The 13,213-nt window shown below is 43.9% G+C and overlaps 1 protein-coding gene across 1 annotated transcript in view; it reads right to left on the reverse strand.

The window, feature by feature from the left end:
* The window catches only part of nalcn (sodium leak channel, non-selective), a 201,302-nt gene that overhangs the window by 39,302 nt on the left and 148,787 nt on the right, over positions 1 to 13,213 (reverse strand). The window contains exons 28-31 of the mRNA XM_078546046.1: positions 7,295 to 7,415; positions 5,740 to 5,838; positions 5,213 to 5,306; positions 1,693 to 1,799 (exon numbers count right to left, since the gene is read on the reverse strand). Of these exons, the coding sequence (XP_078402172.1) occupies positions 1,693 to 1,799; positions 5,213 to 5,306; positions 5,740 to 5,838; positions 7,295 to 7,415 (421 nt within the window). The remainder of the gene's footprint in view (positions 1 to 1,692; positions 1,800 to 5,212; positions 5,307 to 5,739; positions 5,839 to 7,294; positions 7,416 to 13,213) is intronic.

The raw sequence follows: 13,213 nt of genomic DNA on the forward strand, positions 1-13,213 counted from the left end.
CCCTGATTTGCCCAGGGGCTCTCAATGGAAGCTCTCCCCCTCCCACTTGGCCCGACACCAGCCCGCACAGCTCAAGCTGCTCGCCTTCCCACATGGCATGGGCCTCTCCCTGGTGCGGGTAAAACAGCAGTGGGGTTGGGATGAGGCTCTTAAGTAGCCATCAGTTGGCTGCTTAAGGGCCTCAATTGGCCAAGAGAGGGCTGTCTGACTGATGCCTCCTCCAGCAGACAGGTAGGTTGTGGGAAGGCCACCTGCTGGATCTTACAAGCTCCCCCGACCTCCCAGCTTTCAAACCCACCAGTAGGGAAGCGTGACAGTGTGTGAATTGCACAAAAGACAGGTTTGCATTTCTATAGCGCCTTCAAACTCAGGGCATCTCTAAGCTCTTTACAGAGAAGGAAGTCTGTACTTTTGAAGTGTTGTCACTGTTGTAACGTGGGAAATACGGAAACCTATCTGCGTACAACAAGCTCCCACAAACAGCAACGGCCAGGTAATCTGTATTCTTATGTTTGCTTTTTAAATTCGTTCATGGGATGTGGGTGTCACCGGCTAGGCCAGTATTTATTGCCCATCTCTAATTGCCCTTGGGGAGGTGGTGGTGAGCTGCCTTCTTGAACCACTGCAGTCCATGTGGTGTAGGTACACCCACAGTGCTGTTAGGGAGGGAGTTCCAGGATTTTGACCCAGCGACAGTGAAGGAACGGCGATATATGTCCAAGTCAGGATGGTGAGTGGCTTGGAGAGGAACTTGCAAGTGGTGGCGCTCCCATGTGTCTGCTGCCCTTGTCCTTCTAGATGGTAATGGTCAAGTGTTTGAAAGGTGCTGTCTAAGGAGCCTTGGTGAGTTTCTGCAGTGCGTTTTGTAGATGGTACACACTGCTGCCACTGTGCGTTGGTGGTGGAGGGAGTGAATGTTTGTGGATGTGGTGCCAATCAAGAGGGTTTCTTTGACCTGGATGGTTTTTAAGCTTCTTGAGTGTTGTGGGAGCTGCACTCATCCAGGCAAGTGGGGAGTATTCCATCACACTCCTGGCTCGTGCCTTGTGGATGGTGGACAGGCTTTGGGGAGTCAGGAGGTGAGTTACTCGCTGCAGGATTCCTAACTTCTGACCTGCTCTTGTAGCCACAGTTTTTATATGGTTACGCCAGTTCAGTTTCTGGTCAATGGTAACCCCCAGGATGTTGATAGTGGGGGATTCTGCAATTGTAATACCACTGAATGTGAAGGGGAGATGGTTAGATTCTCTCTTGTTGGAGATGGTCATTGCCTGGCACCTGTGTGGTGCGAATGTTACTTGACACTTGCCAGCTCAAGCCTGGATATTGTCCAGGTCTTATGCATATGGGCACAGACTGCTTCAGTATCTGAGGAGTCACGAATGGTGCTGAACATTGTGCCATCATCAGCGAACATTCCCACTTCTGACCTTATGATGGAAGGAAGGTCATTGATGAAGCAGCTGAAAATGGTTGGGCCGAGGACACTACCCTGAGGAACTCCTGCAGTGATGTAACATTGTGTTTGCTCTGTGTATTTTGAGTGGACTGTACACTTCACTAGCTCAAGCACATGAAAGAAGTGACAAAGTGCACAGAATCATTTCTTTGCAATGTACATCAATTTTCAAAAAGTGTAACAAACTGACATTAACGCAAACATCATTAACTCCTGTCCAGAATGTAAAGTACCTTCAATGAAAGCAGCACAGACTGGGCAAGGACAAGGACTGCAATGCTTCTCTTGAAGAACGGGTGTTGGGTTATATCGTACATTTTAGCTCGGAAGCCACCATTGTCTGGTAAACAAAACACAATAGAAGGAAGTTACACCAATGTACAGCACAGAAACCAGGCCATTTGGCCCAACCAGTCCATGCCAGTTCAAGTTTCTTTCCGCCCATCTTCATCTCACCCTATCAGGATATCCTTCTATTCCTTTCTCCCTCATGTGTTTATCCAGCTTCCCCTTAAATGTATCTGTACTATTCACCTCAACCAATCCCTGTGGTAATGAGTTCCACACTCTCACCACTCTCTGGTGTTTCTCCTGAATTCCCTATTGGATTATTAGTGACTATCTTATATTTATGGCCTCTAATTTTTCTTTTCCCCACAAATGGAAACATTCTCACCTTGAAAACTCCATCACAATCTTCCAAGATTTCGAAGACATTGAATAGATACTCCAATTCCCCGACCTTCCATTTCCAACAGAAAAGAAACCCAGTGGGCTGAATATTCCGCCCGTCGGTGGGGGTTGTGTGGGGGCGGGTACAAACCCGATCGGTGCCCCCGATTTGGTCCACGCTGCCATTTTACATGGGTGGGCCAATTAAGGCCCACCCAGCGTTGACGTGCGCCCAGAAGCGCTGAGCGCTCCCTGTGCGGGTGGGGGGGGCGGAGTCGGGGGTGGAATCCCTGAGTTGGGGCCTGTGCTCTTGCATGTGAAAGAGCACAGAAATCTCCCTGAGGTACAGAGCTGCCTCAGGGAGAACTTTTAAACATCTGAATAACGTAATTAAAAACTTTTAAAACATGTCCCCTCATGTGAAAGCGTTGCCAATGAATTTTTAAAATAATTTTTATTGAATTTTTAAACACTTCATGAAACCTCATCCCGCCCGTGGATGAGGTTCCATGAAGAATGCGAAGGCCGCCTGGGCTCTTCGCCTGACTCCCCAACCTTAAGGTTCGACGGGCAGCTCATTTAATTATATCAATTAGTTTTTAACAGGCCTTAATAGGCCTTGGACAGTCCGGAGGGCCTGCAGCTGAGTCAGCTGTGCGCCCACTGAACTCAAAATCTAAATGACGCGCGGTGACATCGGGACACCCGCCCGACATCACCACGCGCCATCTTACTTGTCGGTGAGCGGGCCCCGCCCCCACTCGCCGACCAGAAAATTCTTTCCGGTATGTTCATGCTTTCTTGATAGGAAGAACCTCACAGTTCCGGTATCATCCCTGCAAAGATTTTTTTTGCACTCTCTCCAGTGCCTTTATGTCCATTTTATAATATGGAGCGCAAAGTTATCGAATGCAAGTTTTAAACTTAAGGAATGAGTCCAAAACCTCACTTCACACTTAAGTGGAACTTCTTCTGAATTAAAAAAATAATGATGAAGTATTTGTTGAAAAGATGTACCTGCAACCTTAACCTAGAATCTGAAGAATGTAAGATTTACTGGTTAGAAAAAGAAAAATCACAAGAGAATAGGTTGAATGAATGAATCTGCACACTTGACATACTCTAATCTCGAGTTCCAAAATGGTTTAGTTGGCAGATAAGCCTCAATTCCATTTTCACTACAGATAGAAACAAGCAAAACTTGCTTAGATTTTTCTTCAAATTTCTTCAAAGAGCGACAAAACCTAAAACCCTTTCTGTTACAAAATGTTGATCATCCTGAATTCAAATCAGCACATTCCTTAAATCTCATCCTATCTCGAGAATTCCATTTACTCAACTACCACCAAATTTCCATTTCATAATACAAGAGATTTCACCCTGTAACTATTGCTGAAATTTATCAAGGGGATTATCAAGTAAGTAACTAAGTAACTTTGGAACTCCCTCCCTAACAATACTGCGGGTGTGCCCACACCACAAGGACTGCAGCAGTTTAAGACGTCAGCTCACCACCACCACCTTCTCAAGGGCAAACGAGGATGGGCAGTAAACACTGGTCTAGCCAGTGATGCCCACATCCCATGAAGGAATTAAAATGAAATAATTAAAGCTAAGAATTGTTTTTGGTGGTGTTAATGTTTGAAGTAGCCAGTTGAAAAGTTGGTGCAATATCATTTTCGCAGCATATCTTAAGGGAATCACTCCAGTGAGTCCTTTCAAACATAGTTCTTTTTCATGGACAGATGCATAAATGTGGTGCATGAAATGAGGAGGAAATCCAAGAAGGCAAAATTAATATAAGCGGAACTTTACTTTCCCCAGTTTTGTGTATTGCGCTGAGTAATTAAGACTAACATGTTCAACTGCAGGGAGCCATTATTGAAATAAATTTGTTTACACCTCCCCAACAGACAGGGCAGCAGAGAGGGCAATATAACATGTTCAGCTATTACAGTATACTCTGCCCAGCTTCTGATGAAGTGCGAGTTTTAGTTTTATGGCTCTTAATGAAAGTTAACTCTTTATCTTCCATGCTCCACAAATCACTATTAAAACCCATGCCTGAGGCTTCTCAGTGATGTCTGGTGTATTTATTATTGGTCCCAACAACTTGATTGCTACCAAAAATATTAAAAACAAACTCAATAATTGAGTTAGAGGTTGAACTGGTCCCAGTATTTCAAGCTCAATTAATCTCATCCTTGTGTTTATATCCCTCCATGGCCTCGCCCCTCCCTCTCTATCTCTGTAACCTCCTCCAGCCCTACATCTCTCAGAGATCTCTGTAGCTTCCTCCAGCCCTACATCATTCAGAGATCTCTGTAACCTCCTCCAGCCCTACATCCCTCAGAGATCTCTGTAACCTCCTCCAGCCCTACATCTCTCAGAGATCTCTGTAACCTCCTCCAGCCCTACATCTCTCAGAGATCTCTGCGCTCCTTCAATTCTGGCCTCTTTGAGCATCCCTGAGTTTCATTGCTCCATCACTAGTGGCTGTGCCTCAGCTACCTTGACCTTAAACTTTGGAATTCCATCCCTAAACCTCTCTGCCTCTCTCTCCTCCTTTAAGACACTCTCTTTAAAACCTCTTTGGACCAAGCTTTTGGTCACCTGATCCAATATCTGCTTCTGTGGCTTGGGGTCAAACTTTGCTTTATAACACTCCAAGTGAAGTGCCTTGGGATGTTTGACATTGAAGGTGCTATATAAATGCAAGTTGCTGTTGTACACTCCCATATTCCTAACATCTTGCTGAAAGCATGGTGCTTCTTGAAATGCTTTAATAAGGCAGTGACCATGGAAAAAGGAAACAAGAGCAACAACATGCAGTCAAACGCATTCCAAGGGACATGACAAGAGGAGGAAGAAAAATAATGGAAACGAAAGAAAGTGGGTAAGTGTCTTTTGTATAGCCACCTTTGAGAAGGTTATGGAATGTGACTGACAGCTGGGTTGAAGGTAAGGGATTACTCTTTGGCTGAATTGGGGCGTTAAAAATTCCCTTGTGTAAGTTTAGAAAGGAGGTGTGAAGGTGCTGCAATCTGGAATGTTTTGTCAATCAGACCGAAGGGTATCTACCAGGCCGAGCTGCAAGGTGGAGCGGCTGGGCGATCTTCAATCGACTTTTCAAGTCCTCCCACCTCCTCTGGTCCACAGTCAGTAAGGCAGTGCCCTAGAAAAAAATCAAGGACATGAATTCACTGATCAGTTCACAATGGAATACATTTTTCACCCTGATGGAGAAGATCAATTGGAGCATTTTCACTTAATATAGATTTTCTAATCAATACATATGATAACGTTTGATGTTTGTGAAATAATCATATCTGTGAAGTTTATTATAAAGTATAAATATCTTGTGAAATGATTTAGGGGCATGATGGATTTTGTAAAGCGATACATCTTTTTTCAATACATTACACAAATCATCAGAATTACAGCAATAACTTTGATGTTTAATTACAGGGAGCTAAGAGAACTAGCTGTGCCACAAGTTTAACAAAACAGAATAGAGACAGCTCTTTATCATGCGTTTATATCTAGTTTGGAAGCAGTAAAGGATGAGCACAGCATGTGGTTTTCTTAAAAGGGGTGACTAAACGGACCTTATTTTCATTGAAATTAGCAATGACAACTCCAACGAAGAGTGTCAGTCCAATCATACAGCCAAGGAACACAAAGACATGGATGTAGATGCCGTGAATCTGTGGGCAGAGAGTTCGAAGTTAGGCACAGTGACACGGATTTTGCTTTAACAATAATGGTGCGGCTATTAGCGCTCGTTATTATTAACGAGTAGGCGAACAACAACTCCCGGCACCCACGCATACGCAGTTAAGCATGGAAATCAGGAAGTTGCTGTTCAGGTTTCCCTGCCCCTCCACCAGCCTGGTTATATTGGTACTTTGCCAATACACTCACAATTGAAATGCATGAAGGGTGTGAACTTTTCTACTAATTTACCCACTCAACATGCCAGAAAAAGTTAGGGCCAGTTCATCCAGGTGGAAGTGAATTTTTTAACAGCCTTGATTACTTTCAAACAACCTCTCTGGCCTTGAAAATGTAATGTTATAAGTATGGACTCTCATTCCTTCTGAATGTAATTATTTTTGGGAGATTTGAAAACTTTTTAAAAAACTTTTTCTGCCACTTTTAAATCTCTTGCGCTTTATCCCATCTTTCTTTCCCTCTCTTTACTTACTTTCTGTGACTGATTTTACAAAGGAATTAAATATTCTTTATATTCCCTGGTTTACAGTCTGCGTGACTCAGTGAAGATTCTTGAGTCTGATTGGCTGAAGAGCTTTGGTGTTACTTGCACATGCATCAGAGCTCCTGTAGAGAGCACCATGTTGAAAAGGATTTCCTAAATTGCCAATCAAAAGCCCACAAAGAGTTGTGGCAGTTGTTAATGTAATGAATGGTGAGCTGTTCTTTTGCTGCTGACTGCAAAATCTGGGACACAAAGAATATAAGAAATAGGAGCAGGAGTAGGTCAGACGGCTGCTTGAACCTGCTCTGCCATTCAGTTTGACCATGGCTGACCCTTCTACCTCAATTTCACTTTCTCACCCTCATCCTCATATCGTTTGATTCCCTTAGTGTTGAAAAATCCATTGACCTCAGCCTTGAACATATTCAACACCTGAGCATTAACAACTTTCTGGAGGGCATAATTCCAAAGATCCACATTCCTCTGAGCAAGGAAATTCCTCCACATCTCAGTCTTAAATGGTTGATCCCTTAACCTGAGACTATGCTCCTAGTTTCAAATCGCCAGCCAGGGAAACGGCCTCTCAGCATCTACCCTATCAAGTCCCCCCCCCACCGAATCCTATGTTTCAACAAGATACCCACTTTTCGTTTAAACTCAAGACAACACATTCTACTCAACTTCTTACTACAGGACAACTGCCTCATCCCAGGGATCAATCTAATGAACCTTCACTGCAAGTATAACCTTCCTTAGATAAGGAGACCAACCTGTACTGCCTTTTCCAGATGTGCTTTCACCAAAACCCTGTACAATTGTAGCAAGGCTTCCTTACACTTGCACTCCGACCCCCTTGCAATAAAGGGGAGGTGCCATTTGCCTTCCTTCTTACCACAATTGTTTCAAAATGTTAGATATATATATATGATGCAGAATGTTCTTACTGGGCCCACTCGATGAATGATGACATCCCTGACCTCCACCCATCCTTTCAGTGACAGCACTTCAAACAAGGCCAGCAATGCACTTCCAACATTGTCAAAATTGAAATTACGAGGATTGGCCCTGGAAAACAGAAAAGCACCGGTTTTTTTATTCCATAATCAATTCTCCTGAGTCTTCAGTACAAGAAAACCAAACAACTTGCATTGATGTGGCACCTGTAACGTAATAAAACATCTGAAGTTGCCTCACAGGAGACTGATGGGTGAACAACACTCGATGTGAATTGGGACGGGGAAACAGGAGCTCGGGTTTACGAAGAGTGGACGATGAGAAGCTGGCCAGGAGCCTGGAGGTAACAAAGGTAAGGATTGCCTGAAAAAGAGAGACATGTATAAGCTTTTCGTCTTGCGCAGTTGCTTGGCAGTTAACTGTCAGTCACCATCAGTGGTGTATTCTCCATGGCAACGCCACTTGCCGACCAATCAGCACTCTCTTCACATACAGTATAAATTGTTGTTTTCCCCCTTAAATTGGTATTCTCGCGAGTGTCCTGGTGAGTGCAAGACGAAAAGCTTAGACATGCCTCTTCTTTCATCAATACTCAAATTCTGTGCTACCAAACAACTAAAGTAAGGATGAGGGTTCCATGAGTAGATGAGCGGAGGCAGGAGCAGAGATGGCCTACGCACGGAGGTGAAGTGATGGAGAAGATATTGGGTCGGAAGCTCAGATCAGGGTCAAGTTAGACACCAATGGTCTAGTTCAGCCTCACACTACGGCCATGGAGAGTAATGGAGTTGTTGGCTAGGGGACAGAGGTTATGGCAGGACCAAAAAAAAAACAATGGCTAATAGCTGTTCTGGTGCACCAATACTTTACCAAAAGGAAATTTGAATGCTAACTATAGCTTTCAAGTTAATATTATAAGATTACAACAACAGCTTGTATGTACATAGCAGCTTCCCAGGAGTAATTAACAAACATAATTGACACCATCGCGTAAGGAGCAGGTGTCCAAAAACTCGGTCAATGAAAAAGGTTTTAATGGAAAAACTTAGAGGAGGAGAAACAGGCCGGGAGATGGAGAGGCTGAGGGAAAGAATTCCAGAGATTAGGGCCCAGGTAGCTGAAGGCACGGCTGCCAATGGTGGAGTGATTAAAATCGGGGATGCTCAAGAGGCCAGAATTGGAGGAGTGCGGAGATCTTGGAGGGTTGTGGGGCTGGAGGAGATTACAGAGATAGGGAGGGGGTGAAGATGTGGAGGGATTTGAAAACAAGGATGAGAATTTCAAAATTCTGATGTGGCCAGGCCCGAGCCAGTGTAGGTCAGTGAAGGGAGTGTTGCATCTTTGTTGGGTGTGGTATTATTCAGCGTCTTTGGCAAATGCACAGACGAGCGTGAGGTATTGCATTTTGGTAAGAAAAATAAAGAGGTCACATATCATTTGGAAAAGAGTGGGGGAGAAGAACAAACAGATCTGGGAGAGCAAGTGCACAAATCATTAAAGTTACAACACAGATTAAATAGGCCAGAAAAAAGCAAACTGAGCACTAGGATTTATTTCTGGAGGGATAGAACTGAGATGTAGAAAAGGTTAGGCTAAACTTGTATCAAAGTTGATTGGACCACACTTGGAGTAATGTGCACAGTTCTAGTTGTCGTATTATAGAAAGGGTACAGGAAGCACTGGAGAGGGTGCAAAACCGATCCACAAGGATGACAGCAGGACTGAGGTGTTATATCTTTCAGGGAAGGATGAAGAGGGTGGGGCTGTTTTCTCTTGTAAAGGGAAGATTGTGGGGTAATCAGATAGAGGTCTTTAAAATTATGAAAGGTTTTGATTGAGTAGACCGACAGAGAGAGAATGTTTCCTCTTGTGGGGAATAGAAAAACTGGAGGCCATCAAGATAGTGCCCAAGAAATCCAATAGGGAATTCAAAAGAAACCTCTTTGCCCAGAGAGTGGTAGGAATGTGGAACTTGCTACCACTGGAATGGCTGAGATGAACAGTATCAATACATTTAAGGGGAAGCTGGGCAAATGCATGAGGAAGGGGAAGCTGGGCAAATGCATGAGGGAAAAAAGAATAGAAGGACCTTGTAGTAATTATGGTTTTATTTAGTGTAATGTACCTTTAAGAATAATACTTGTTAGGCAAGATCACATGATCTGTAGTAACCAATAGGAGTAGCAGCTCGGGCTACCTCAGCTGTCAGTGTAGAGATAGAATGGAGTTGAAAGCACGTGTATAGCTGCTGCTGAGTACATTGTAAATAAACTTAAAGTTTCCACCCAAGAATTGTCTGCAGATCAACTCTATCATTAATAGCAAACTGGCGATGAGGATAAAACAGAATTCAACAGAAGAAATCAAGTTAATAAGAAATCGGCACTGTACGTTGCCCAGTGATTGTAAGTAGCAAGCTCTGTTAGAATTGAAGAAGTTATCCCCTCTCAAATGCCATAATTTGGGATAATTGATCCTTTTGAACCAGCCACAGGCAATTGGTCTCAATACATGGAACACCTCATGTTCTTTTTTCAAGTGAATGAGATTACGGGGGAGAGAGACGAGGCGAGCGATTCTTGAGTACTTGTGGGAGCAAACCTACAGTCTGATTTGAAGTCTGACGGCACCCAGTGCCCCAGATTTAGATGAATTTGTGGACCTCATGAAGGGTCACTTTCAACCCAAGCCCTCAGTCACGATGCAGAGGTTCAGGTTTAATTTGCGAAATAGATCCCCGGGTGAGACAATTGCATGCTATGTGGCAAACTTGAAGCAGCTAACGGAACATTGTGAGCTTGGTATGACTCTGGAAGACATGCTCATAGAGCGTTTAGTGTGTGGTGTGAAAGAGGACACTATTCAGAAAAGATTATTGTCTGAAGTAAATCTGGATTTCAAGAAGGCGCTAGAGATAGCGCTGGCCATGGAAAGCGCAGTAAGAGACTCAAAACCAAAACAGGGTGCGCAAAATGGCGCCGTCCTCCACATTGGGTGGGAATCCTCAGCCGAAAGAGGCGCGAGAAAGCGAGACTCCCCCGGGAAGCAGGAAACAATCCCCGCCAGCCAAGGAATAAAGAAAAATAACTCATCAGTGAAATCAAAGAGCAATTTTAATAGAGGCGGAAACAATCATCTTTTAGCAATTGGCAGTTTAAAAAAGCCGAATGCTGCTTTTGTCATAGAAATGGAAATATGATGAGGCCATGCAAGGAAAGATTCAGGCAGGCTTGTGAACAAAAGAAGATGCCCAATGAAATCTACAATGTAGAAGAGCCTGAAACAACAAATTCAGACATTTACTCGTTGTTTAATCTGAAAGTTGGAAAGACAGAACCAATATTTGTCACAGTGAAAGTAAATGGCAAACCTGTTAGAATGGAAGTGGACACAAGAGCTTCCACTACAGTAGTTGGGGAACATATCTTCAGATATTTGAATAATGGTGAACATCAATTAAGTTTAGAAGAAGCAGATGCCAAACTCAAAACATATACGGGTGAAGACATTCAAATAAAAGGCATAAGCAGAGTAACTGTCCATTATGGAAGCCAATCAGCAAACCCTTGATGGTGGTCGCAGGTAAAGGGCCAAGCCTCCTGGAGATTAAGTTAGAATGGGCTGAAATTTTCCAGTTGAGAGCAAGTGGGCTACCAGAGCTACTTAGAAAATATGTCACTGCCTTTAAGGACGAACTGGGGAAAATCCAGGGCCTGTTGGCCAAGATTCATGTGGATCCAGAAGCACTTCATGAAGGTGAGTCTGGTGCCATACGCCCTGCGAGAAAAAATCAACATTGAACCGAACAGACTAGAGAAACTGGGCGTTATACAACCTGTTCAGTTCTTGGAATAGGCAGCACCCATAGTCCCTGTCCTTAAACCCGACCAAAGCGTCTGAATTTGTGGAGACTACAAACTGACACTTAATAAAGTAGCTAAGCTTGACAGACACCCCATTCCAAAAATCCAAGACTTGTGTTCTAAGCTGACAGGAGGGACAACGTACACAAAGCTTGACATGAGTCATGCTTATCAACAATTCGAGTTGGATAATGTCTTGAGGGAATTTGTCACAATTAATACCCACAAAGGGTTGTACCAATATACACAATTGCCTTTCGGTGTCTCCTCCGCTTGTGCCATCTTTCAGAGAACAATGGAAAGCTTACTGCAGGGACTGTCCCAGGTTGTAGTCTATTTAGACGATGTATTGGTGACAGGATTCACTGAGAAAGAGCATTTAGCAAACTTAGAAAAAGTCTTAAAATGTTTCTTGCAAGCTGGAGTGCATTTAAAAAAAAATGCACATTTCAAGCGAGGGAGGTGATCTATTTGGGTCACCGGGTAGATTCACAGGGCCTCCACCCAGTTGAGGAGAAAGTGAGAGCCACAAGAGAGGCACCTGCACCAAAGAACGCCTCAGAGCTCAAATCATTCCTAGGAATGATCAACTATTATGGGCGGTTCTTACCCAATTTGTCTACAGTGCTGGCCCCCCCTGCATTCACTACTCAAAAAGAACCAACGTTAGTCTTGAGAGGCACCCCAGAAAGAAGCTTTCATAAAAGGTGAAACAATTGTTGCACTCGTCTAATCTATCAGTGCATCATGAACAGATGAAAGAATTGGTGCTGACATGTGACGCATCTCCCTACGGGTGGGAGCAGTGCCCTCTTATTCGATGGACAACAGCACGGAACGGCTAATAGGATACCTATCAAGAACACTCACCATAGTGGAAAAGGGATACTCGCAGATAGAAAAAGGCCTGTCCATCAACGTTAGTGTCAAGAAATTTCACCAGTACGTACACGGCCGCCATTTTACAACCTTTCAGACCACAAACCATTCCTAGGATTGTTTAGTGAGGACAAGGCTATACCACCCATAGCTTCAGCAAGAATACAACGATGGGCTTTAATCCTGGCAGCATATGAATACACTTTTGTACATAGGCCTGGCAATCAAATCACAAACACCAATGCCCTTAGAACATGATGAGCACTTCCCAGTCCCACAGGAACTTGTTTTACTGTTAAATTTCTGAGATTCCTCCCCGGTATGTGCTCGACAGATCAGAGACTGGACAAGTCGGGACCCAGTCCTATCTCAGGTACAAGAACAAGTGCTATGTGTTGGTCACCGGAGCCTGTATCTGACAAAGTGAAACCGTACTTCAACAGAAAACATGAAATAACCAGCCAGGATCTTATTGTGGGGAGAACGAGTGATAGTTCCTCCAATTTTAATTGAACTACACAGTGCCCATCCAGGAATTTCCTGAATGAAGACCATAACACGCAGCTGTCTATGGTGGCCTGGGATGGATGGTGAAATAGAGAGTTTAGTAAAGCACTGTGCGCAATGTCAGCAAGTGCAAAAGTTGCCAGTGACAGCTCCATTACACCCATGGGAGTGACCAGGTAGACCCTGAGTGTGGTTACACATTTTTCCCAGGAAGGGTCCAACGTAGTCAATGTTTCTGCTCATTGTTGATGCCCATTCAAAATGGTTGGACATCTATGAGGTGAAGTCACCAATATTGACCGCTACAATTGAGAAACTACATCAAAGTTTTGCCATTCATGGACTATCAGAAGTAGTCGTTTCCGATAATAGCACGGCTTTGAGTTTCAACAGTTAATTAGCCTCAACGGTATCACTTATGTGAAATCTGCATCATTCCACTCTTCCTCAAATGGACTGGCTGAAAGGACAATTCAAACATTCAAGGCAGGCATGAGAAAGCTAACTGGAGATTCCTCGGCAACCAAGCTAGCACGCGACTTTACACGACTACCCCTCACACAACAACAGGTGTCACACCTGCAGAGTTATTGTTGAAACGCTGTCTCAGGATGAGATTGAGCTTAATAATGCACAATTTAGAGGGGAAGGTGGAAAGGA

Source organism: Cetorhinus maximus, chromosome 7, assembly GCF_964194155.1.
Source record: "Cetorhinus maximus chromosome 7, sCetMax3.hap1.1, whole genome shotgun sequence".
NCBI lineage: Eukaryota > Metazoa > Chordata > Chondrichthyes > Lamniformes > Cetorhinidae > Cetorhinus > Cetorhinus maximus.